This window comes from Thalia democratica, chromosome 7, assembly GCF_965202585.1.
Source record: "Thalia democratica chromosome 7, ktThaDemo2.hap1.1, whole genome shotgun sequence".
Lineage (NCBI taxonomy): Eukaryota > Metazoa > Chordata > Thaliacea > Salpida > Salpidae > Thalia > Thalia democratica.
This window is the reverse complement of record NC_139171.1, coordinates 50,976,328-51,004,015: the sequence shown is the minus strand read 5'-3', so window position 1 is coordinate 51,004,015 and position 27,688 is coordinate 50,976,328. Positions and strand designations below refer to the sequence as shown.

General features: G+C 26.3%; 1 protein-coding gene across 2 annotated transcripts; it reads left to right on the top strand.

Moving 5' to 3' along the window:
- Positions 1-449: 449 nt before the first annotated feature.
- On the top strand, positions 450-20,135 carry LOC145840345 (arf-GAP with dual PH domain-containing protein 1-like). 2 transcript variants are annotated; one of them, XM_082947578.1, is made up of 13 exons: positions 450-559; positions 988-1,121; positions 7,275-7,366; positions 10,061-10,253; positions 12,462-12,614; positions 14,487-14,570; positions 14,678-14,740; positions 14,965-15,036; positions 15,584-15,705; positions 18,487-18,587; positions 19,117-19,167; positions 19,321-19,440; positions 19,830-20,132. In XM_082947578.1, the coding sequence occupies exons 1-12, from the start codon at positions 481-483 to the stop codon at positions 19,395-19,397; spliced, it is 1,221 nt and encodes a 406-aa protein (XP_082803704.1). In that variant the 5' UTR covers positions 450-480; the 3' UTR covers positions 19,398-19,440; positions 19,830-20,132. The 2 variants fall into 2 exon arrangements, with proteins under 2 accessions (XP_082803704.1, XP_082803703.1); XM_082947577.1 differs by having other exon boundaries at positions 19,321-20,135.
- The last annotated feature ends 7,553 nt before the right edge of the window (positions 20,136-27,688 follow it).

Below are 27,688 nucleotides of genomic sequence, written 5' to 3'. Positions count from 1 at the left end.
ATAAAAGTTGATTGCCAAAAAAAAAAAAAGCTACCGATCTAGGGTAAGGGTTAGGGGTAACAGTGATAGTGAAAACAAAATACAAATAATAAGTAAAAAAAAAAACTAACAAAAATAGAAAATAATTTACTGATCAAAGCGTGCTCACCTTAAGTTAAGCATAACCAATTTTTTTTTTTCACAAAACACATTTGAATAAACACTAACGTATCTTTTCAATGTTGTTATATATTTAACACAATTTTTTACCTTAAACTTAATTTTAAATTTAAGATATACCCTAAAACGTTTTATTTAAAAAACCTGGAAGAAATTTTGAAAACCTGGAGAAAATTTTACTAAAACGTTTGATAACCTTGTACTTATTTACAACTCTTTATAGTTACTTGCAGTTTTTGTACCGATTTATAGATGATGACATTAATTTACCTGACACTTTTATTAAACTCAGGCTACATTTATTTAAATTAATGTTGAGAAATGAAGAAAAATCTTGAAGAGCTGCTTAGCTTAGCTGAAAAAGATCATAACAATGTTTGTGCAGATTGTGGAGCAGTTGGTTTGTTCTTTGTTTTTATACTTGTTTATAGTGCTTAATATTTACATTAGAAAGTATTTTGGTTTAAAATTGACTTAATTGATATTTTGTTAATAATTGTTAGAATTTTTTTTATTATGATTCATTATTCAAAAACGTTTGGTAAATTTGACAAAGTACCATTAAGTTAATTTTTTTTTATTGACACAAATGCAATACTTTAGTTAGTTTTACAAATTTGAGGTAAACATATATAGTGAGTTAATAATAATGTTTTAAGGGTTTTCTGTAGTTAAAAGAATTTAAGCCTTTCAAGTGTTTATATGATTTATTATAACATATATTTATTTTCAACATTAGAAAATAAAACAAAAATATGTTCAAGTATAAACAACACAAAAAAACATGACATTTAAGTTTAAATGATACATAACAATTTCAAAATGCAGATCCACAGTGGGCGTCGTCAAGCATTGGCGTGTTCATATGCGTGAACTGCTCAGGTGTGCACAGAATGCTTGGTGTTCACATCAGCAGGGTCAGGTCACTCAGACTCGACCAGTGGGACCACAAAGGCGTCAAGGTTTGATAATGTTATTTTATTGGCATTCTTCTATTTTTTTCTTCCAAGTAATTGTATGATTATCTTTTTGTTTGGTTTTTATATAAGAATTAGCATCTGCTTCTAGTCGTTGTTTCTTACTGACACTATTTTGTTTTCAGCTTTCATCTGTGTGTACGTTTATATGTATTTTGTTCATTTTCGAATTAAGTGTTAGCATATGCTTATAATTTTTTAAATGAAGTTTATTGCAAGTATTGTAAACTTATTTATACTGCAGGGTTGCCACATGGTCAGGAAAAGTCAGGAAAAATTAAAAAAAAAATGACAAAAATCAAGAAAAGTCAGGAAAATTGATAAAAAAAAAAGTCAGATTTGTCAGTTTAAATTTACAAATTTCCTTATTTTTCCAAAACCTTCAAATGGTAAAAATTAATTAAAAATCCTTTAAAGTCAGAGAAGAATTCCAAAATGTTACTAGAAGTTTACAAAATTATTTAATTTCCATTGTCTTCATTTGATATAAATTAATAAAATATCCTTTATAAAACTGCAACATTTTTCTGTTAACATATTGAACAAGTACCCTACTTGAACAAGCTGATTTTGTAAGCTTTTTAGTATTGATGATCTGTAGCAAGGACACTTCTATAGTGAAACTGTGATCTATACACAAAAGTTTAAATGCAAGTAGTGTTCTTGTACTCTGTCACTGTCAAGTATGGGAAAAAAAGCACTCACTGTACATATGAATGGAGCTGGACATAGAAATAAAAGGCCAGGAGTTCACCGAATAATTTTTCTATAAAGCTGGATTGAGCTCCAGTGGGGTATTGGTGAAAGTAGCGGCAGAGCAGCAAGTTGTGAGAGCATTGGTGTAAGCCCATCAATAGGTTTGGTATGTAAGTCACAAACCACGACCACTGAAATTTTATGGGCGTTACACACTGTCAAGCACAATTACTCAGCCAGTTCGTGTAACAACTTTTACACTTTTCACAACACAAGTAGTAAAATTTCAATTTGAAACAAAATATATATGGTAAAAATATGCCTTGGACCACATTTCGAAAACATCTTGCTGGAATAATAATGGACAAGCTGTGTTTATAAGGTAATAATATAAGTATTTTGCTGATAGAGCTGTTTATTGCAAATACATCAATCATACACAGATGGTTCAAGTAATGTAATTGAATTCAGCAAAAAACTGTTGTTTTAACCTATATTAAAATAAGATTGAAAGCTTTATATAGTTTCAAGTGTTAGATTGTGTATTTTAGAATAAGTTAAAATTAAGAGTTTTATTTAGAAAAGTCAGGAAAATTTTGGTAAAAAGTCAGGAAAAGTCGAGAAATTTTTCTCAGCTTGATCTGTGGCAACCATGATACTGTCAGGTATACTCAGGGTTGCCACACACTCAGGAAACTCAGGGAATCTCAGGGAATTTCCAAACTGTAGAAAATCTCAGGGAAACTCAGGGAATTTTGGCATTTTTCTTTTAATCAGGGAAACTCAGGGAAGTTTTGATTTTTTCTTTAAATTTCAGGGAAGTTTTTGAAAATCTCAGGGAAATTTTTTTTAGATCTAGAATGAGATTTAGTTAATCCAGTTTCAATATTTTGTTCAAAAGTAGTAATTTTTATTATTTAAGTGGTTATTTAGAATTTTTTTAGCCTTGCGGCTAGTTCTTTAATATTCTTAGTATTAACATTGTAGTTTTTTTAAGTTTTAAATTTATATTTACTTAAGTAAAATCAAACAGTTTAGAGAAATGAAAGTTGTTGTTAACCATTCATTGAAAAGTTCTAATAAACTTTTTATTTTTAGTAACTTATGTAGTTTGAAAAACACTATGTTGTACTATTAGTTCTTATTTTTTAAATAATAAAGTTATTTGTTATTTGTTTACAACTACTTGTTTTCAGTAAAAAAAATTAAAATGAATACAGATTAATAAATAGATTGTGATTTAAAATAGATTGTGTATGAACATCTAAAAGACATAAAAAAAATTTTAATTTTAGATTATTTTGTATCAGTTGTTAGGTATTAAGTTGTACTTTGATATGAGATATTTCTTTAGCTATTTCTTTAAACTTTCTTTTTGCAGGTTTTTTTACAATAATGTTAAGCTTTTAAGTTTTATTTACTGCATTCAGAACAGTTGCTAGGAAAGACATACAAGTCATAATGAAGTTATTATGTTTGCATTTGAGTGAGTTCTTCATGTGAAATTATTATTTTAGTATAATTAAATTTTGTCAATTAAAATGTCAAACAAATTAAACTTTATTCTTTTATGTAGAAAGTTAACTAACAAGTTTACACAAAGTTGTGCAAAAATTTAGTTTTTAATTTTTAATTGGTTTAAACGTTTTAAGATTGAGTTTTTGAAAACAGTTTTTTTCATTATAATGCAGAAGCATACACATACAACCTTCCTTTTATTATTAAAGAAGAAAAATGAGAATGAGGTATTAATAATTTGTGTTTGAAGAGAAAGTTTTTTTTTTAAGATTTGAAAAATACTCAGGGAAATTTAAGGTTACTCAGGGAAATTTTTGGTCACTCAGGGAAGATTTTTTGGCTCAAAGAGTGGCAACCCTGTATACTCTGCAAAATTGCTTTGATCAGCTTATTAAACATGTCAAAAAATATTTTTACTTTGTTTTATATATATATTCAGCCTTGTTTTGTCAAGTGATTTTTTAATTATTTTTAGCAAAGTATGTTCAAATTTTTTATTTCCCTACCTGTAAAAGTATTTGCTTTAAAAATAACAAATTTTTTATTTGATTTTTTAGTATATACTTAACTGAAGGTAGTTATCCTTATATTTTTGGTGTGTATGTGCTACAAATTCATGAAGGATGCTGTTATTTAAAACTTTTTTTAATTTCTTGTACAATGGAGAAAAAATAAATAACTAACTTGTTAAAAAATGCTTAATAGTTCATATTAGATTTAAATAAACAGTTTAAGCATCGAGCTTAACATTGCTTTTGATTATATTGATATTATTGTATTAAAATAGTATAAAATTTTGTATAATTTAATATATATGTCTTTAACTTAAGGAAAGTCTTTCACAATTGGAAACTGAAAAAAAAATTACAAGCAAATTATATATTTTTCAGACTATATTGTTTTTATGACTGTTTCTTTTTTATTATAAATTAAGTGTTGTATTTGGTATTTTAACAGTAACATTTAAATATTTTAAAGTTTTGTAAACAGTTTTGAATTAAATATCCACAAAACAAAATAAACACTTTGTGCTCATTTAAAAAAGTTCATATGCATAAAGTTTTGTTTAATAAGCCTGTTATGTTACAATTAAAGTTTTGATAACTTTTATTAGTTTTTGGCATTCTTCTAACAGCTGCAATCACTATCCAGAAATATTTCATATATATTTTAAAATTATTATTATGAAAAATACAATTGAAACAGTACAAAAAAATCAAACTTAGTATGTACAACATACAAAATTTATACTAACTAGTCAGTTAAAAACACAGTAAGTTTAATAAACAACACTTTAATTAAATTACAATATATTAGATTTTAACTAAATAAGGCAACAATGTAGTAAAACTCTTTTTTTTTATTAGCTTAAGTTTGCTTAATAAAATTTTTTTAAGGATATTAATAATATCAAAACTCTTTAATCAATGTCTAAAAATACCAGTTATAGAAATTATAAAATTATCAATACGATTAGGGTTTAAGTCTCTGCTATATCTAATCTTTTTATTTTGTATTGTTTCAGTTTTTTTTTTCATGTTGATAGTTGAAGAAATACTTTCTAATATTGTTTGGAGTTATTAGAAGGATTAAAAGTTATATATTTGAATTTGAAAAGTTGAGTTGTTTATTTTATTAAGTACAAAACAAAAAAGTATGATATTTCAGCTATTAGAATAAATATTTTTTACTTGAAAATGCAATATAAACCAGGGGTCGGCAAACTGCGGCCCGCGGCCAAAATTTGCGGCCGGCGAGCTACTTTTTAGTGATTTTTAGTGAAAAAATAAACCTTTTAAAAAGCATAAACATAAACGGTTTTGCAATAAAAACTTACAATTAGACTATTAATTTTATAAATACCCTTTAAAGGTGCTATTTTACTGCTTGTTTTGTAATATTTTTTGTTTTAAATAGTATTTTTCTACTAATTACTATATTTGTTTTTGAATAACTGCGGCCCTCGACGTCTTTTTTCTAAAAAGTACGGTCCGTGAGCAATTTTCTCTGAGAAAATTGGCACGCGAGTTACAAAAGGCTGCCGACCCCTGACCTAAACCAATGTTAACCCATTCTATGGCTCTATCACATGGTGTTAGTAAAGTATATAATTAATGATAATGTATCTTGTGAAAAGTTAGCAGATATGCTTTATTTCAAAGGTTCATTTAAATATGCTTTAAAAGTGTGTTGTTAATTTATACCTTTTTGCTAAGTTGCTTAGGCAATTGCCTAATCAATTGTTGTAAATTGAAGCTGATTGACGATCAGTTATAACCGCTAAAATAATTTATTATTTTTTAGCTTATCACAACATTGTATATTTTAGTTGTAAATACTTTTGTTTGGTTTCTTAAGCATGTCAAATGATTATACTACTGAGAAACAGTGTTTTGAGACTAAGTAATTGGCTAGTATGAAGCAGCTGTTTATAAATGTATAACATTGTGTTTTATAAGTTTTTTGTTAACAACAAAAAACAGTATAGGTACTTGAGAAAAAAAAAACTCTGTAGATAAATTTAAGTCTTCAGTTATGATATTATTTATGTTTTGTTTGGCTTTAATTTTTATCAATTATAGATGAAGTTTTAAATTATAAATAGATAATAACAATTTATTTGTATGAATAATATACTTTTTAGCTGTGAAAAAATAGATTAATAAAGAATTAACTATCTCATGCATCATTAACCTATTAAATGTTATTAAAAACTTGCTTACAAGAGTTTTTGAGGTTTTTTTTCGATATAACATGTTTTATAGCAAGTTTTATAAAATCACAGCTTATGAATTATATTCAAGTCAAGTAAACAAAGTAAGGAACTTTTTTATATAGAATAGTATAAGTAGGCTTATAGGTAAAAATATATTTCTATATGAGGGTTTTTAAAAAAATGGCCATGTCAAAAATATAAGCTGCAAAAGATGCCAAAGGGGGGAGGGGGGCATGACTAGTAAAGGGGCCATAAGACCATGTTTTAAATTTTTAACTAGACTATATATTTTGGAGTTGATATGGTGAGAAGCAAAAAAAAAAAACAGTCTTAGGCGTATTTAAGATTAGTTTTGTGAGAAATCTTATTGGAGGGGTCTTATCGCATTATTGAAAAAAAATTGGGAAACCCTGTTCTATCTTTATATTTTTGTTTTTAGGTACACTATATATATATTTTTATTATTTCACAAAGGTTTATGCTTAATACATTCTTATATTGAAATACTTGCTTAAAAACCTTATATGAGTTATAACTTTAAGTCAAATTTATTTATCTATTTTTAGCGCTTTTTAATTCTAAGCATTTACAATTAAGAATTTTTAAGTCTTACTTATTAAAATGAAACATAGCAAAATAATTTGTTACTTACGATTGATTTTACAATTGCAATGAATTATAAATTGAATAATTATTTTAATTATTTGAGAAAAAAAAGTTTTTCAAGCAGAAAATTATATTTAATATTTGTCTTTAAATAAGACATTTACAAAGCTTTTAAAGAATAGGCTTTTAATCAACATATAAATTGAGTAAATACAAATTAGATAATGTATTTTTAGGTCTTTAATTAGCTTACGTTAGTCAACTCTAACGTTATAACTTACATCTACAATAAAAAGTGTCATTTAAACAAATTGTATGAGTATTTGATTTTTTTTGGAATATTGCACCATAAAAATAATTTAATATATAATTTTAGCATATTTTCTTCCTCTTTTTCATTAATAGCACTGTCAAAGTTCAAACTAGCTTATTGCACTAGATATATAAATAGCTTTTATTTGTTGTAATAAAGTTCAAAAAGTGTTTAGTTCCTGCTGCTTGTTTAATTTAAGCGAAGTTTTGTCACAAAACATTTTGATATTTTTCTCTAACTATTACCTATTTAACGCATGCTTTTTTGCAAACCTTGATAATTTCCACAGCACATGGAGGAACAAGGCAATGAAAAGATAAACAGCCAATTAGAAGCTTACATGCCACCTTACTACAGAAAACCCAACGCCGAAGACCCGCAGTTGGTTTTTTATTTAGTAAACTTTGATTTCGTATAGAATAAACGTGATGGAAAGTTTTTCATTCGTTTGTATGCAGACTGTTGAAAACAAAATGTTGAAAGCTGTTTCTTGGGTAATAGTTTGTGAGGAACTTGTTATTTACACTCGAGTTGAAAACATGTTGTAATAAAATAACTAAGAATGTTAACAAAATTTTGATTATAAAAATAAAATTGTTTTATTTTTGTGTAGCTGTAATAAGTTAAATTATTGGTTACTATAAAAAGATTTACTACAGAATATTGTTATTAAAAGTAATACAAGGTTTTTTTAAACATAAATGTATTTCTACAATTTTCATCAGTGTTTGCATGATGGTAATGATAATGATTCTTTTTAGTATATAAATTGTATTTAAGAACTTCTTGCAGAGCTAGCTTTTAGTATTATAAGATGTGTTTAACTAAGTTAATTAATTTTTACTAATACGACAAAGTGACAGACCAGATGTTTGAAACCTAAAAATAAAATAATAATATAATTTTGAAAAAGTAATAAATTGTCTGTCATTAATTTTATTCGTAACAATTATATTGTCATCAATTATAATCCCATCTATTTTTATTCAACAGGCTTGTATCTACAAATTGTAAACTAAAAATAAAAAAATATTACCATTACAATTGTACACATACTGATGAAAACTTTAGAAATATGTTTGTGTTTAAAAAAGTACCCACGTTTGTATAAGTATAACAAAGTAACAGAAAATATATTATTTTTTTATGTTAGTTGTATACAAAACTGAATGTTTTACAACAATGAGTTATAAAATTGTAATATTTTTTATTTAAATTGTATTTTTGGTGATTCATAACAACATACAAGTATGACGATAAAATCAATATATTAGATACGAACTGTAACTCACGTTTTATGCTTCTTTTTATTTAGTTGTAAAATATACGCTTAAAATTAATTTTTTTGTTCTTTAAATAAAGTATCACCTTTTTTATTCTAAATTAGTCCATAAAGTGATTTGGTGAAATATGTTTATAAATTAACTTTTTTTCAACAACCTGAAAAAGTTTAAAAATAGTTGTACTACCATAATAAATTGTTTATATTTGGAATTCATGGTGTTGTTATTTCATTCTATTTTATATTTATTTCCTTTTAATTCAAATGAAATTACTATACCCATACTCAGTTTAAAACAAAAATGTGTTGAATTGAAATTAAGTTATATTTTGTTTGTGAAAAAAAAGTAGTTAATTTTACTAAAACACCAATTTAATGTAGAGTGTTTACTACAAATTCTTAACAGTTACTAATAATGAAGCACAAAAATTTTCTTTGTTTTTGATAAACCGTGGGAAAGAGTGATTAAAATTTCTTCCATTTTAATTGTAAATGTAAATTACAATTTTTCGTCCACTTTGTGTAAAATTAATGTAAGCTGTTTAAAAACTACACAATCCGTATTGTAGTTCAAACTATTTTATTAAATACTAAAATTATAAATTAATAAGTATGAAATTTTGTTTTTTTTAAGATAAAAGAAGCTTAAAATTTAGTGTTTTTCAACCATTCAAACAAAATAATAGATTTATTTAATCTGCTTTTGTTGTATCATTAATAACTTAATATTTTTAAAAATACTTAAAAAATGAAAAATAAAGCAAAGTTAAAAAGAAAAAGCTTTAAATTATTCTTCAAACTTCCTTAAAGTAAAAATACTTTTAACTTATTCTTAAGGATGTAGTAAAAGTTTTGTATTTATTTCTTTTTTAGATGTTATGTTTAAAAAGGTTGGTTGTCAAAAATGTATTGTTGCAAGCTATTTAATTTAGTTATCAACTTTTATAGGCATTTAATGTAGTGATTTCTTTAAATACTACATAAAAAAAATTAACATTTTTTAAATATAAATAAGTCCCTGACTGAGTCAAATTAAAAGTAATAACAATTTTTGTATGCCTTAACAAGAACATTTGATTTAAATAACTTTGTAAATTGTTTAAAGCCTACACTACTTAATTGTATTAAATAAAAAACAAAGCTATAAGCCCTAAAGGAAAAAATACTTCTAGTTTTTCTTTGCCAATTTTACTAATTTACCAATTGAACTAATTCATTGTAAAAGCTTTGCACATTTTTCAGGGTGTAATAAGAATATTTAGTTTTGAAGAACATTTGGATATTAAACAACATGTACTCAAAATGCAAGTTCCTTAAAATAAAAAACTGTCTTAGACTTTTTGCATTGATTTTATTGGACAGAAAAAAAGGGAGCACAGAAAGTTCACTAGGGAGTACATAAAGCACTTAAAATACGCCAAAAAGTTACTAATTTAACTGCTACTACTTTAAATAAGTATTACGTATGACTTTATGATGAAGCTTGCTTGCTTGACTTTCACACAAAAGTTTAGTCTTGAGTGTAAAACTACTGATGTATTAACAAAATGCAATGTTTTTAAGGGTATGTACAAGGAGCACTTCGTATGCGCCAAGTAAATTATCTATTCAACAACTTGAAAATGACTCCCGTTTTAATCGTGCGGCTTGATTGCTTTAGTGTTAAACTCTTAGTGTGGAAGTGCTGCTGTTACAAAAAAAAACTATAAATTTTTCCATGAAAAGCACAAACTTTGAGACCTTTAATCTTTATTTTACTGCAACAGAAAAAAAAACCGTAAATATTCACCCAGGGTGTACAGGGAGCACTTCATATACGCCAAGTACGAGCGCAAGGAGTTCACCCAGCCGGACACGAGCTTGTACGAGTGTGGTGTGAAGGAGGGCACGCTGTACAAGCGGGGCAAGAAGGACAAGAACTTCAGGCCGCGCACGTTCGTGCTCGACACCAAAGAAGGCGTGCTGAAGTACTTCGTGAAAGAAGATGTGAGAATGTTTATATTATTTTGTTGAATTTATTAAAGTAATTTTCATTACTGGTTCAAGTACTTCGTCAAAAATGATGTGGGATCTCAATTTTTCGACATTTTTATATGTTTTTACAAATATAAAATCATACTGAAGTACTTCGTTAAAGAAGATGTAATTATGATTTGATAAATAATTAAATTTGTTAATATTGTATTTGAAACTAGATACTAAATTTATATTTGAGGTTCTAAATTGAACAAAAATAGTTCTCAACTTATTTGGAAATAAGGAGACAAATATACAACATTAATTAATCAAAATTTTATTTGTAAAACTCAGTTTCACCCTTTAAGGGATCTTCAGTTTCAATTTAAATCTTATTCAAATAGAATAAGGTTTAAATTGTAACTGAAGATCCTTTAAAGGGTGAAACTTAGTTTTACAAACTAGATAACTAAAGGGAGATAAGCCACTTTTTTACATGTTGATTTATTTTTATTCATCTTTAGCTAGCATTTGCTTCTTTATTATTAAAGCTAAAAGCCTGTAGTACTCCACCAAAGAAGGTGTATTCATTTTTAGTGTGTTCAGTGTAAGATTGTTGAAAAATCTTTGAGATTGTTGGTCTAATAATTGAAACTTTTGAAGGATGCTATTTTAGTTCCAACTAAAAGTTCTTCATCAAAAAATAAGTGAGACCAACATTTTTAAGTAGCAAAAAAAATATGTGAGACCAAGATTACTAATGTGTTTAGTAAACCTAATTGACTGGAAAAACAATTAACTTAGTTTGTTCCTTAAATATGCTAATTATAAGTATAAAGTCGTTTTTGTAATTGCCTGATCTACTTTATCAATAAAACATGTAAAAATTATTTATAATTATTTTGTTGTTTTCCAACGCTTGACTTAGGCATCAAAACCTGAGCCACTTAAACTAAAAGACACACAAAGGTTTAATTCATTAGCAAATTATGAAAAATAAGTTAAAGTTTATAGTTACAAAAACTAAATTAAAAGATTGTACTAATGAATAGATGATTACTTAAGTACACATTATACTTAAGATAGGGCATACGTTTTACAACAACAAAATCAATAATATAGTTTGACTTAAAATATATTAATACTTTTTTTTAGCTGTACGGTTATTTAAACATGCTCTAATTGTTTTTGAGACGGTTGTATTGTTTTATTTAAGTTTATTTTGCCGGTTTTATAGTTTTTAATATATGTATCATCCCTATAAAAAAAACCTTTTTAAAAAAAAATGAAACAGCAATTTTTATAATTAGTTACTTTCTTTTCAATTAAAATGTAATTTGTATAGCCTCAACTAAACATAGCATAGCAATTATTTATTTTGTTGTAACGAAGTAATACAAGTGTAACTAAGTAATTAGTCACTGCAACATCCATTGTGGTTAAAGTTTTATAATATTTGTTGTTTGTCACGTTTTAATGTAAACCTTTAAATTATAACATGAATTTAGCTAGCAATTTTTATTGTTTTAAAACTTAGTAAAATTTTTCAAACAAGTTTGTAATGTTCAATGATTATAACAACAAACATGCATTGTACTAAAGTTTTATCAGTTATTGCTTTTAAGTATGTAGAGTATTTACATAAATTATCTGAAGTCAGAACAATTATTTTTTATATATTTACTTTTTATTAATTGATTTAAAATTAGATTTAATAGTAAAGTTGTGATGTATATAAATTTATGATTTAATAAGTTATATATTTTTATTACTTTTTTTTTTAGTTTTGGAAACTTCGAAAAACTGTTTGTAACTACTGTAAGAATATTCGTGTAAATTTATTGCTTAATGTATCAGTTTTTATTTTATAGTTTGTTTACTTAAGGTGTTGTAATTTAAAAAGTTGTTTACATATCATAGATAGTTCATTATCACAAAACATCTTTTTACTGAAACATATAACAAACAAATCCTTTTTTTTGTAGTCACTTAAAATTAAATAATTTACTGTCTACTTACACGTGTTATGCATGTTATATCACAGTTTGTTCATCAGTAATGAAACTGTTCGTATATCTGTTGGCTATAGTTAATTAAAATTATCAACAATTTATTTTATCAATAGTGTACTATGTCTTTATTACTCTTCATAGCATTGATAAGCCGTTTTGATCGAGTTAAATCTGTTTGAATATTAATTAAATGCAATTAATTTTTATAAACTAATTACAACTGAAGGCAAAGGAACCAAAGCAGTCGATAATGCTGTCCCAGCTTCACATATCGCTGGCACCGGAAAGAATTCTCCCACACGGGCTGGAACTGTCCTTCACTCCTTCGCTGGGCAGCAAAACACTCAGGCACATATACTTGTACACCGAAAACGCCAAAGTTTGTAAATTTTTTGTAATAGTTTAAAGCGATTTTTTTACCGTTTTTTCCAACAAAAAAGCTTAAATAAAGTAATGTTAACAGTAGTTTCTAAATACATAATATGATAAACTATTTTGCAAATATTGAAAGTTACAATTTTTCTTAAAAAAAATTAAACCAAAGTTTTAGGGTTCCTATTAGTTTACTCTTTTATTTTTATTTTTTGTCAAAAAAATATTTTTTATTAGCGTAGGTTTTGTTAAAAAAAATGCACTATTGAATATTTCAACTTAAAACCATTATTTAAGGCCGTAGGGGGGGTAAACCATGTTTTTTACAAGTTGATCTTATTTTATAGAGTTTTTTCTAAGCTTTAAGATGCATTTTATCGTTTTAAAAAGTTCAAATTATTTTTTGAGATATGACCAGTCAAAGTCGGGTCGCATAATACGTTCCCTATGGGAAGGGAAAACTAAAACAGCGAAAAAAGACTATTTCATGTAAAATCTATCTCCTCCTACATTTTTCAAGCAATCTTCTTCAAATTTTCACAGTATAATCTTTATACAATAACAAAAAAACGTTACTTTGGAATTAAAAAAAACTTGTAAAAGTTTTTTTTTTTAATTTTTGTGATAAAACTTTTATTTTTTAAATTACTCAAATTCTAAAGTATCGTTTTTTCCTTTTATTATCAGGAACGTTTCCTGAAAATTTGAAGAATATTGCTTGAAAAATGAAGGAGGAGATAGATTTTTAGTGAATTTTAAAATTTCTAAGAAAATTGACCCCGAAAAATTTGCGGTCCATACGTTTATATCAGAAAAATTTTACAAAAAATTAAATATCTCAAAAGTTAAACAATATTTTTGAATTCTATAAAAACTAGCTTGTAGTTTGTAGTTAAAGCTTTCATATAAAAGCCAAAGTTAATTTTTGTAAAAAAAAATGTTGGACCCCCCCTATGGCCTTAAATCAAAAACTAATTATTTACTGTTTTCTTTAAGTTTAGGCTTACAAGCTTATCAGTAAGATTTAGTTTCGAAGTACGAACTACTTCGATTAATTGCATTAAAAAAGCGTAGTTTGTAAGACGTTCAAAACAGCATGACTAAAAAGTTAAACTCCTTGTGGTTAGCTCCACACAAATTCAATGTTTTTTCATTTGTCTTACCATGCTATATTTAGCTTGTGAAAAACCTAATCAAATCTAACATTAATTTCACTTTTTACGTGTGTTTAAATATTTGTTTTATTAATAACAAAGTAAATAAAATCCTATAAATTATAAAAAGTTACCGACACTTTTATGTTTATAAATCCTTGCGATTTTTTATTGTAATTCATGATAAATACAGGTTTAAACTTTTAATAAATACTTAAGTAATAAATAGTACAATGTTTTCATATTTACTTATAGGTTTTTTAGTTCTAAATTAGTTTATTTCAATTAGTAGACATACTATACTTTTATGTTTGATTTCGTTATACACTTTCGGGATCTGACTTCAAAAATATACCTAGAAAGTTATTATTTAACACCCAGTTAAAGATTAGTATTAACGTCAGTCAAACCAAATTAGAACATTTCAAATGACTCAAATACTTTAAGATTCTTTTGAGATAAATCTACCCAACCAATAACCAATTTTAATGTCCTGTTAAAACAACAGCATTTTCTTAATAATTTCATATTGACATTGTTAGGCACCCTAAAACGTCTACATCAGAACTAAGATTTTATAAACTATTCAACAGTGTGAATTTAACTTTTTTATATTCCAGGTTGTTATTAATGTTATTTAAACATACTGCTGTATGAAAGCAACTTCCAAAACATGTCATATTGACATTGTTAGACGCCCTAATTTTATTTAAATTTTATTCCAGGATGCAGTTGACTGGTACATAACCCTTCGTGCTGCCAAATTCAATTTCATCAAAGAAAGTCAGCCTGCCCTCACACAAGATGAAGTAAGAATTTAATTGTTATAAATTATTTAATTGCACAAGTTCTATTATTCGTAATTTATTGTTAGAAATTTATTTGATTGTATTAACATTGTTAAATTTTATTGCAGATAATTCGACAAATTGACCGCCAACACATAAAGCAAGGTTTCATGTTTAAAACTGGACCTACTGTTAGTTTTGTTTGTTAAAAAACAAAATATATTTCTTAGTTTTACTTTAGTTTTTCTTAAGTTAATCTGAAATAGTTTATAAAGTAGATTAAGCTGATATGTTATCACTTGAGTATTTTCATTCTGTAATGAGATATTTTTATATAATAATGTATTCAAGAATATATACTAATATTGATTTTTTAATTTACGTCTTTAAAATTCTAGTAATGCATTAAATTTAGAAAAAAGAACCATTTCGAAAACGGTGGTTTAGTTTGGAAACAAGAAAATTGAATTACTTCATCAGTGCTTTGGTATGTTTTATGTTCTTTAATTTTGATAGCTTTATTGCTGGAAGCTTCTGTAAACGTGTACACTTAAGACTATTAGACAAAAACTTTTAACAATTATTTTGATGTTGTTTAAAAGAAAAAAGTTTGTAGGAAATTATTTTTTGTGCAGTCTGTTTATAAGCTAAATAAAGCCAGAATTAAGTTTTTACTGATTGATGGTGAAGATATTTGATACCCACCCCAATTTTAGTGTGTATACTGTATGTATTCCCATAAAAATTGATGCTGTTCAAAGCTTTCTGTTTTGAAACTATTTTGCTGAACTATGAAAAGTATATTAGTTGTAATTTTCAAACATACTTTTAAAGTTTTTGTTTTTTAAGCTACTACTAAAGTTAAGATAGATTTAAGTAAATAAAAATGTTAAAAATATTATCGTTAAAGTTAGTTGTCAACTTATGAACAGTTTTTTTCATTTGAAACTTTTTACAAACTGTAATCGAAGAAGTGAAATTAATACTCTTTGAGTTTATGCAACTAAGATATATCAAGTAGTAAAATAAACCAGGACGCATACCCGAAGGGAGAAATATACATCGGAAACGCGAGCAATGGAATAACAGTGGAAGAAGACTGGTCGGGCAGGAAAGAGGAAAATGGGTTCCCAATACTGATAAAAACTCCCGAACGGTGAGTTTTATAATTGATTTCTATTTTTAACTATGCTTTATTTGGAACAACGCGTCTTGTTTTAAAAACAAAACATAATAATATTTTTTGATAAGTTTACGCTGAACCATCTCATAGAGTTTAAGGTTGTGTAATGAAAATCAAACTTTAGTTAATGCAGTATGGCCACCAGGGGCGTAGCGTTGGGAGGGACGCTGGCGCATGCGTGCCACCCAAAAAAAAAAAAGTAAAAAAAATGCAATATCTTTATCCTTTATTGTTTATTTTTTCTGCTTAATTTGCCTTTTAACAACTATGTTTTTCTAGTATTTGAAAAGTTAAACGAAATTTCGAAAACCAATTAGTGACAAGTTAGGGAAATTACCAGTAAACTGATTCGGTGCGTAATTGCAAATGTGCACCGATGTTGATGAAAAACTCCATAAAGAAACATTTTATAACTTCATTTAACTTCATAAGAATTTCGACTCAAACAGTACGCAACTAGTTAGTGCACCGCAGTAGTATAACCTTATGACAGATTTTTTTACAAGGATAAATGCTAACATTTTGTTAACAAACCATGAAGCTAAACCTGTTTTATAGTGATAATGATTCAAGAATAAACAAATTGTAGTAAAAATAGCAATAAACAACTGCTAATAAAATAAAAATAAATTGACAATAAGAATAAAAAATATTAACAACATAATTTAATAGAAAAATAAAAAAAAACAGAAAAAAATAAAATAATAAATTAAAACAAATAATAAACAAACATACTGTGATTACAGTTTTAATCTTACTGCAAAAAGTATTGTTTAAATTATCTAAACTTAAAATTTTTATTAAAAGTAGTTTCTTTTTTTATTAAGATAAGAAACATATTAAACTTTGTTATTCTATCAGCCATAAAGTTTAAAAATTAAACAATTCTTGTAGCAAGTTATTTTAAAATTTCTTTAGCCACATCATGAATTAATTTATAGCAACTTGTAAAACAAAAGTTTTACAATCAATTTTTAGTCTAAAAGACATAATAGATTAATTTTGAATTTAAATTTATTTAGTTTTAAATAAAATTTTAAATGGTATTTAAAAAAAAATTCTTTCTACCAACTGTTTGTAGTATTTAAAAAATGCTTTTCCCTAAAGATCTTAGAAAAGCTCAGGCTGACTAAGGATAGATTTGTTTTTTTTTTAACTCAGGGTAGATTTAGTGGTTTTAAAAGCTTTGTTGTAAAGCCTAATTTCTATAAGTTTAAAAATAATAATAAATTCTTTAAAAGAATTTTAAATGCTTATGATGACACATGACATAAAAGACTAACTCAGGACAGTTATTTTGACTCAAAGAGTGGCAAGGCAACCCTGATATCTTCAAAGATCTTGTTTTTTGTTTTTTTTTTGTAAAATATGTTTTATTATACTAATGAGAAAGTAAACACTTGTTTTTATTATTTTTAGTATATTATTTTAAAAAATATGCAAAGTGATATTGTATGGAATGTTGCAAGTCTAAAAATATGTCAGATAGTAAAATTATCTGAAGTTAAAAATTGAATTGAAAAATAGCAGACCAACATCAGATATTGCTATTACTAAAGACTGCAGTTCAAGTTGTATGAAATTTTTATTTTGAATTTTGTTTATATTATAAATTTTCTTCATTTGTTAAGATTTATTTTTACAGTTTTATATTGTAATATATGTAAAAATGTGAAAGTTAAAAAATAAAAACTAGCGCTTTAGATTTCTTCTACAAAAAATTTAAAACTTTCAATTTTAATACTGAAGATTTAGCATTTTTATATATAAGATTAAAATAGTATATTAAAAGCTGCAACAAACTAAAAGTATGAGATATTTTGAGTTGAATAAAATTCTTTTTTGCTGATATAAAATAGATATTGAACATTATTTAGAAATTGCACAGAGAAAAATATTTTGAAGTATTAATTGTTATACTTAGTTGACTATTTATTTGTAGTTTAAGGCCATAGGGGGGGTAAGCCATGTTTTTTATAAGTTGATCTTATTTTATAGTTTTTTATAACCTTTAAGGTGCTTTTTGTTGTTTTAAAAAATTCGAGTTACTTTTTGAGATATGACCAGTCAAAGTCGGGCCGCATAATTGGTTCCCTATGGGAAGGGAAAACTAAAACAGCAAAAAAGGCTAGTTTGTTTAAACTCTATCTCCTAATACATTTTTCAAGCAATCTTCTTCAAACTTTAACAGTTTAATCTTTATACAATTACAAAAAAACATTTCTTGTGAATTTAAAAATTTGAAGTAAAAAAGACTTTTTTTTTTAATTTTGTTTAAAAATTTTTTATTTATTTTAATTATCTAAATTTATAAGTAAATTTTTTTCTTGTAATGTAAGGAAAATTTTCTAAAATTTGAAGAAGTTTGCTTGTAAAATGAAGTAGGAGATAGATTTTTAGTAAGTTTTTAAATTTCCGAGAAAATTGACCCCGAAAAATTTGCGGCCCAAAAGTTTTAATTTAGGGGATTTTTTGAGAAAAAAATTTGCGCACCCGTGACTAAAATACCACGCTACGCCACTGATGGCCACCATTGGTATTTTAAAGTATTTAGTTTTTTTTCACACAGAAAAGTTTTTTTTTCTAAATTATCATTTTTAACCCTATGCCCACGCGCGCACATATTTTCCCAGAATTTGAAAATATGAGAAAACAGTTGCGCGCATTGCAAAGGGTAAAAATTATTTTGGTTCAAACTTTCACCCAAATAAAATATTCGATAAGATTTAAACAACACCTTTTATGACGTCACAGCGACTTCCTGATGTACGTTGAGGAGCGTGAGGAGCAGCAGAGTTGGATGAAGGAATTGAATCAGATCCTGCAGACCCCCATGACTGCCAAGGAGCAGCAGGGTTTCAGTTTATATATTTATAATTTTTTTTAGTTCTTTTAGTAGTTGCTAATGAACTTGTTATATGTTTGGTATTGGTTAAATAAGTTTATTAGATTAATTAACGTTAGTCAGGGTTGCCAAAAAACTTGGAATCCTTAAAAATCCTGGAATTCGACAATTTAGGTAAAACACCTGGAATTTGAAAACTTTTGAAAAAGCCTGGAGTTTTAAACTTTGTTTACTTGAAAAGTTACGATTAGATACAAAAATCTATCATAAAAAGAATTTTATCAATCGTTTTTTATCATTAAATAACTTATTTAAAGTAGCTTTAAAGCATCTTTTCAATGTATTTATACTGTTTAAAACATTTTTTTACCTAAAGTGGACCAAATATATATTTTTTTTTAATCTAGAAGACATTCAGAAAACTTAAAGAAATCTATCAAAACCTTTGGCGACCCTGATTAGTTATTTTTTTTTAATAACTCAAATTAATTTGTTCATGAACCAGTTTCAACAAATGTTTTTAAATTATTTTTTTTCAGAATTCGAAACTCACAAGCTTAGAAGCGACAAGAAAACTCCTAAGCGACGAAGTACGTGGATGAAAAAATCCCCCAAATAATAAATAATCAAATTATCCACCTTTCAGACTTTTTGCAGCCGAAAATTATTTTTCAACACCTTTTTTTATTATCTTTTTCAGCTTTTTATTAATTTTTTCAATTTTTATTTTATTTTTTTTCAAGGCATAAGCGCTTCGTTTCGCAAATTGAAGCTGTCCTCTTCCAAACAGACTCGGGTTTACCACGTCAATAACGAGTAAAAACAATAAATCATAAATCAGCCGCCCGTTAATAAACATTGAGGTATTTTTAAAAGCATAAAATGGCAATTAATGTATTTGTTTTGCTGCTGCACGGGAAAAAACTGCTGCTTTTTAAAATTCACCATCGCTGCTTTCTAATTACCACTTTCTGTATTTTAAAACCACCGCTTGTTTGTTTGCTTCACTTTTGTCATTAGTAATTTAATCATTTTTTTGTTATGTACGCATTAACAATTGTTCAAATTAATTCTTTGTAAAAGATTAATTAATTATGCCTTTCATCTCGTATTTTAGCATTTTTCTGCATGACCAGTGTCTTTTTTAAGTGCTTTTAATATTAATATAAGCCTAAATATTAATCGTAGCGTTTCGTAATCGGATTATTGGCTTTAAAATGTTTTTTTTTATTGCAAGTAACTGAATTAATAGGCTTGTTGGAATTGCACATGACAAACAACTTTATCAATTGGAATGTCAACTCCTTAAAATGTCGATTGATGGATTTTGTGAAAGTTGGGTAGGAGTAGAATTGTGTAAGAAACATTCCTTAAATAGTTTGTATTATTTACCAAAAATAAAATGTTTATCGTTCTTAGTGTAATGTTTTTTTTTTGTTTAATAAACACTTGCCAATTTATTTTAGTTTAAACTTTTTATATCAAGCGCATGACAAAAATTATAAATAGTTTGGCTGTAAGCAGTTATATGTTTTGCAAAAGTAATGTTTGCGTTGAAAAAGCAATAAAGTTTGTTTTTTAGTTAAAACAAAATTATAACTTTTAGTTGTTTACTAAAAACTATGAAAGTGAAACCAGTACCCGGCTATATTTTCAAGCATAAATTAATTAAAAGAATGTTCTAGATAGCTTTATAAATTTTATGTATTTAGCGAATCTATTTAATGCTGTTAAATCTAAAGTTATCAGTACTATTACTTTTAATTAGTATTAAATTTTCTTTTTTCTATTGTGTTTCTGTAAAATTCTTATTCGACTACAATTCAAAGTTAGTAAAAGTAAGGTACATAAGTCCTATAAAGTTTTGTATGACTAAATTTATCTAAGAATGTTAATTTTTTTTTGTTTCTAACTGAAGTAAAGGTTTTTTTTTAAATAGTTAAAGTTTTATAATTTTTGATGTTTGAATATAATTTTTTTTAACTTAAAATTTTCATAAACTTATTAATATTTGGTTACTATATTTTCTTTAACATGTCGTATAAACAGTACACACACTGATAAGTTAAATAATTATTTTATGTTTTTTTGTTTACTAAACTTGTTTTCAGAAACTAAAAATTTTAGACAGTTTAGGTCAAAACTTATATATATATCTTAATAGAGAATATCCAAGTATTTTTCGTAAGATAATAAGTGCAACTTTTAAATGGGCCCCATGGTATTTAGTATTAACTTATAAAATTTAAAAGAAAAACCTACAGATAAACTTGAAACGTTGTTAAAAAATGTACATGTAAACAGAAAGAATAAAAACTATGGTTTTTTTTACCGGGAAATGCATAATACTAAAGTATTGAAGGTTTAAGCTTCTGAGAATCTAAATAAGTGCATTTATTAAAAATCAAATTATGTTTAGCATAGAAATTTGTAACACCAGTCATTGGTAAGCATAAGGAAGTTTTGAAAGTATGAATATAGCTGATGTCGAAATACCTTATTGAAAAAATAGGTTATCAACATTTAAAATAATTTAAAAAAAATCTTTAAGTTTGCTTCATATTTTTAATGCACATTGCTTAATAAATATTTGTCTTAAGTACCTTTTTTTATTATTGCTAACTTAGAAAAACTAAAGCACAAACATTTATTTAAGTAATTTGTCATGAAGATACTTTGAAAATATAACTTAGTCAGTATTAATTAATTTAAGTTCTGCTAAATTTTAAACTAAAACTAGACTTTTAATAAGACTAATTATTTAAAAAAATCTTATAAAAACTTTAATTAGTTAATAATAGCTGTGTTTAAACTAGTGATGTACCGGACTCACTATCCGGGTCCGGGTCCGGCCGGATATTGCCATTTTTGTCTGATATCCGGATCCGGCCGGATTCTAATTTGAAAAAAAAGTCCGGTTCCGGCCGGATTCTAATTTGAAAAAAAAGTCCGAGTCCGGTTCCGGCCGAATTCTAATTTGAAAATAAAGTCCGGGTCCGGCCGGATCCGAACAGAGATCCGGCCGGACCCGGATCTAGTTAGTAAAAAAGAGCATACTGAAAAGTAGTTTTTCAAAAACAAACCCTGTGTAAATTAATAAGAATCATTTTCGTCAGTTAAAAATAAATACCTACCGTGATTGGCTCATTTTGTACACGTGACTAAATTACATTTGTTTACATTTAAACTATGAAAAAAACATTTCATGAAATGCAACTCTTTACATATGTTGTAAAATTGAAAACTTTGGAATGAATACTTGCATTATTCTTTGTTTAAAGTTGAGCTCAGAGAATACTTAGAGTTAATACGGTTGAATGTACTAGCCAATAAGAATCAAATGACGAAATGTTGCAAACTAAATACTGATGCAACAAAACATCAGAACATGACAGGCAGTTTATATGTAAGCAGTTAGTTAGTTTGGTGTGTAGCGTGAAGCAACAAAATATCTTGAACGTTTTTGTGAATGCTTATTGTAAGTAGTGTTTTGTTTTAAAAGTGAATATTTCAACAGGTGTTTTATTGTTTAAATATTTAAGCCAGGTTTATAGTTTAATAGTTTATTAAAAATTTTACATTTTCTTTTATAGTAAAAGTTTTATTTAAATTTTAGTTTTTTGTTTTAAGTCTTTTGATATAGATCTAAATAGCTTCCAGTTTTTAAAGTGTTACTAAAGTAATTAATAATTTTGTATATGCTAGTATTTTTTGTTGTGTTTTATATAAATGATTCATCACTTAAAACTGTCGTGTCTGATTGTAGAAAGTAGTCTCAGTTAGAATTTAGTATTTGTTAGATATTAATTAAACAAGGTAGGATTTAATTATGATGAATAGTACTAATAAGTTAAGTGTACCACAATCAGTCCACTACTTTACTACCAAATTGTCAACCTTTGCTAGCTGTTCTACTGATTATTATATTAAAGTAATTTTTTCGGTTTTTAAAAACCTCATTCTGACTCAGGCTTGTTTGTACTCACTCTAGCTAGTTTTATTGACTTAAACAGTGGCAACCCTGCTAGTTTGAAAATTTTTGGGAATTTTAGAAAATCTTGGACTGCCTCAGGCTAGTTTAGTTTTTTTATAAAAACTCAGGCTAGTTTTCTTTTAAATTTTGAATGAGTTTGAGCTGATCCAGTTTTCAATATTTTGTAATTTTCTAGTATATTTTGTTCAAGAACTTGATTTCAGATTTTTAATTGTAAATAACACCTAAATTTGTAAACCTTGTGGCTAGCTGTTCTACTTATTATTAGATTAAAGTTTTTTTTTTTAGTTTTTAAAAACCGTATTCTGACTCAGGCTAGTTTATTCTAGTGATGTACCAGACTCACTATCTGGGTCCGGGTCCGGCCGGATATTGCCATTTTTGTCTGATATCCGGATCCGGCCGGATTCTAATTTGGAAAAAAAGTCCGGATCCGGTTCCGGCCGGACTCTAATTTGAAAAAAAAATCCGGATCCGGTTCCGGCCGGATTCTAATTTGAAAAAAAAGTCCGGATCCGGTTCCGGCCGGATTCTAATTTGAAAAAAAAGTCCGGATCCGGGTCCGGCCGGACCCGAAATTGTGGGTCCGGTACATCACTAGTTTAAACATAATTCAAAATCTCAGAAAATATAGATTTCTTATAAGAGCAAATAGTTCAAAATTAAAAAATGTTTCAAAGCTTCTTTGGCTTTGTAAAAGTCAAACTTCTAGTGAGTTACCGTTTGAATTGTTTATAAGTACAAGATAAGAGATTTTTTATTTACTAAGCAGAATTAAAACTATATGTCAAAGTAAGTTGTTTTGATAATAATTTGGCTACAAAACTTTACAATTCCCTTCAAAATGATTGAAATAAAAAAACGTAAACACCAGCAAATAATTCAAAACAAAACGTTACTTTAAGAGAAGATTCTTAGAGAATAAGTTATAAGATTATTCTGTTTACAAAATTCTTAAAAAAATATTTTACGGTAAAAATCAAAGTATTTTAAGTAACACAACGTGATTAGTTAATAAAAGCTATTTTTTGAAATAATTTAAATGCATTAAAGTGTAAAAACTTTAAAGTCCTTTATTTTGTTCGGTTTACAACTTAAGTCGTAAATTTCATCGCTCGCCTTAAAAAAAATATAAATTAAGTTGTTTTTAAAACAGAAGCATTTTGGAACTTTTTTTTTTTAATTTTGAGCTTAATTAATGTATTTAACCTAAATTTTGAGTGTCGGTCTTAAATATATCAGGTTAGGAAAATGAATATTTGCTTTTCATATAATGAGCAGAATAATTCAAATAAAGGTGATTAAAGCTTTTTTGAACTAAGCTTGAAAAATGTATATATTATACAACCTGTAGGCAAAAAAGTTATGTTTAAATTTTAGCATGAAAAATTTAATATCAAGTCAAATTCTAATAAGCACTACTTACCAATGATGTTGCTTATATAAAAAACAAACAAAGATTTTATTTTACGCTCATTATATTGCTTGAAGTACTTCAAGTAAAAAAAATTACAAAGAATAACTGATAGACCAAAAAGACAATTTGATAAACTTTAATATTATATTATTGTTACTGTTACCAACGGTTGCAACGCTCAAAAAATTGAGAAAGTTAGTGACAAAAGCTTTTTAAAATACCTAATAATTGATTAGTGTACACCAGGGTTTCCCAAACTTTTTTGCTAATGGCCCCCTTTAAAGAGTTTGGAAAAGTAATGGCCCCCTTCTACATATAGATCACTCATAAACTACGATAAAATACACATAGGACCTTTTTTTTTTTTTTTTTTTTTTGCTCTTCATCTGAAACTCAAGAATACCTAGTGTAAGTTTCTGAACTACCATAAATTACACATAAGACCTTTTTTTTTTTTTTTGCTCTTCATCTGCAACTCAAGAATATCTAGTGTAAGTTTCAAGTTATAGCCTCATGGCCCCCCTGTGGCTCCTTTACTGCTCATGGCTCCCCCTCTTCCTCCTTTGCTGCTCATGGCCCCCTGAGTATCTGTCATGGCCCACTTTGGGAAACCCTGGTGTACACTCTAATTTCTTCAACAATCAGCACACTTAACGCTTTCGTTTTAAGTAAAAATGTGGTTTAAAAGGCTAAAGCAACAACGAAAATTAACCAATTAATCAATTCAGGTAAAATTCAGATTTTTTAAATTTGTTGTTAACATTCTAAAAACAAAAAACTCTGAGATTAGCTTATTTAAGACTTTTCTAAGTTTCAAAATTTCCATACAAATTCAATTCAACACTCAAGTTTTAAAACTTCAAAAAGACTATCACGTAATGATTAAAGGGAGACCAAAATGTCAATATTGATAAAGCTTCCAATGAAAAGCATGCATACTTTATAAAGTTGTATAAAAAACTAAAAAATAATAGTTTATAGAGTATCCTTTTTTTGCACAAGAATCATTCCTTCTAAAAAGTTTATTACAAAAAATATCTAACAAAAACTGAAAATAAAAATTAAAATTTAAAAATTAATTGACTTAAAGTAATGAGTTTGTATCTAAAGCTAGTTATATATATTTTTTTAAATTTACAATTGTTAAAGTTCTCTATGCAACTTTTGTTGCAGAGATATATATATACATATATTTTCTATAAAAATACAATTCTTTTTCAGTGTTGCTAACGGCTGTTTTGAAGTTATCAAAGAAAATGAAGTTTGTAAGCAAAGTTTTACAGCTTTATTTGCTTTAATAACTGACGTCTTGAAGCGTCGAAACATTATTTTGTTTTATAAAACAAACCATATGTAACACCTTTTTATGAAACCTAAATATCACTGGAAACGTATTTTAACTTTTGGTTACAGTTTTAGTTGTTTGTGTTTTACGTATAGATAAGATAAACATAATACGATGGACAACTTAAGAAAATACAATAATGCAAAAAATTATAATTGAATTCAAATTAAAATTAAAAATGTATAGCGCTATTACTAGATAATTAGTTAAGAAAAATTAAAAGTTTTATAACAATGAAAAAGACTTTTAAACAAAATTTTTTTAAATATGATTTATACTTACAATAGATGATTTGTTCTATATAGATTTGGATTTAGCTTATAACAAAACAAAACAAAATGGCGCTTAACAAATGGGGGTACAAGTAATAACAAAAACAGAACTTGTTTTGTTTTGTTATAAGCTAAATCCAAATCTATATAGAACAAATCATCTATTGTAAGTATAAATCATATTTAAAAAAATTTTGTTTAAAAGTCTTTTTCATTGTTATAAAACTTTTAATTTTTCTTAACTAATTATCTAGTAATAGCGCTATACATTTTTAATTTTAATTTGAATTCAATTATAATTTTTTGCATTATTGTATTTTCTTAAGTTGTCCATCGTATTATGTTTATCTTATTTTACAGGCCTGAAGATCCCTTAGGGGAGAAACATTGTAGCCTTGTAAATAAATAAATTAAAAATTAACTTTGTCTCCAACTTTTTAATTGTCGAGACCTGTTGTGCCCAAGGAATAATCCTTGCATATATTTTACGTATAGATAAAACTTACGGTAGATAATTATTTATGCTTAATAATAATTGAATTTAAGACAACTATAGTTTGCACAAATTTTTCTGAACTTTAAAGAAGTAGGCTTTTATTAACATTAAGATAATTAAGTAATTTTTAAATTGAATTATTAAATTGAAAATTGATTTAAATTAACAACTATTTCTTATTTTAATAAAACTTAAAGAGACTTAGTTAACGGTTTTACAACCGTCTTTAAATGCTTCCTACAGTAAAAAGAAGGAAAAAATGTGGTTGTAATATGTCAATACCATATAAAATTTAAATTTATACATTCAAGCTTATATTAGAATAATTACTTATTTTTAGCCACTAGAGGCGTTTAAACAAAAAATATAGTTTTATTACTCGATACGCTTATATTAAAAAAAAAGAATGATGATCAAATAAATTTGTTTTATTATTATTTGAAGTACTTGAATTCATTTTTTTTAAGATAATGCTCATGACTATAACTAAAGCTCTAACCAAAATTAGAATTTATCACTTTTCCTCTAATATTTTACAATGGAAAATTTTATTGACTACTGTAATAAAACTTCAATTATTTTTGTCATTGCCTAATGCAGTGATTGCTAAACAAAAGGCTACACAAAGAAAACTTATAAAAAAATACACACAAGTATACACACAAGTTGTTAGGTCAGTAAAATTTTGTTTTATCAAAATAACTGTTTATTTCGATTTTTACTTATCTTTATTTATGTATACTAAAATTAAAAAAAAATCAAAATATAGTTTTGAAAAATCTACAAGTTTATTGCACATTAAAAAAGTTTAAAACGTTTTCAGATAAAATCCGTCTTAAGTAATCTTTTAATAAACTAATCATTATATTTTTGAAGAATATCTTTTGATTTTTTCTAATTATGGACGCAGAAGAAAATTACAAAAAAAAATTGACTGTGTCCTGGACTGATTTAAGGATTTTATATAAATCTTGTCTATAAACTAAAAAAACGTTTTTTAAGCATAAACATAAGATAGTTATTAGACCTAACTTAATTTTTTTTATCACATTTTTGTTAACGTTTTTATGCATACGGACTTTATATGTCACATTTAGTTAGAAAAAAGTTTTTAGAATATCGTATTTTCAATTGGTTGTTGTAGTTATTTTTAGTGGCATTTGTAAACAACCCATCGCACTGTCACCCGTGATTTAAGTAAATGCAAATGTGTCACCCGTGCAGACAATTTTACAAACCTTATCAAAAGTGTGCGTTTTAAATTGTATGCTTATAAAACTAAAGTAAATTAGGCATAAAACATATTCTGTTATTTTTTATTTGTGCAAGTATTCCAGAAAAAAAACATTATATTTTAGTTTAGTAAAGGCTTACATATAGAAATCTTTTTTGCTATCAAAATTTTTGAATTTAACTAAAAAAATAAAATTTAGTGATACCTAAAAGTTATTTTCTGGATTTAACTAGTAAATACACGCATTAAACATTTTCAATAATTTCTTCATAAAAAACTATTACTTGCACATTTTGTAAAACTTAGCCAGTCTACTATTAGTTTGCTATTGATCTTGATTATATTTTTTATTT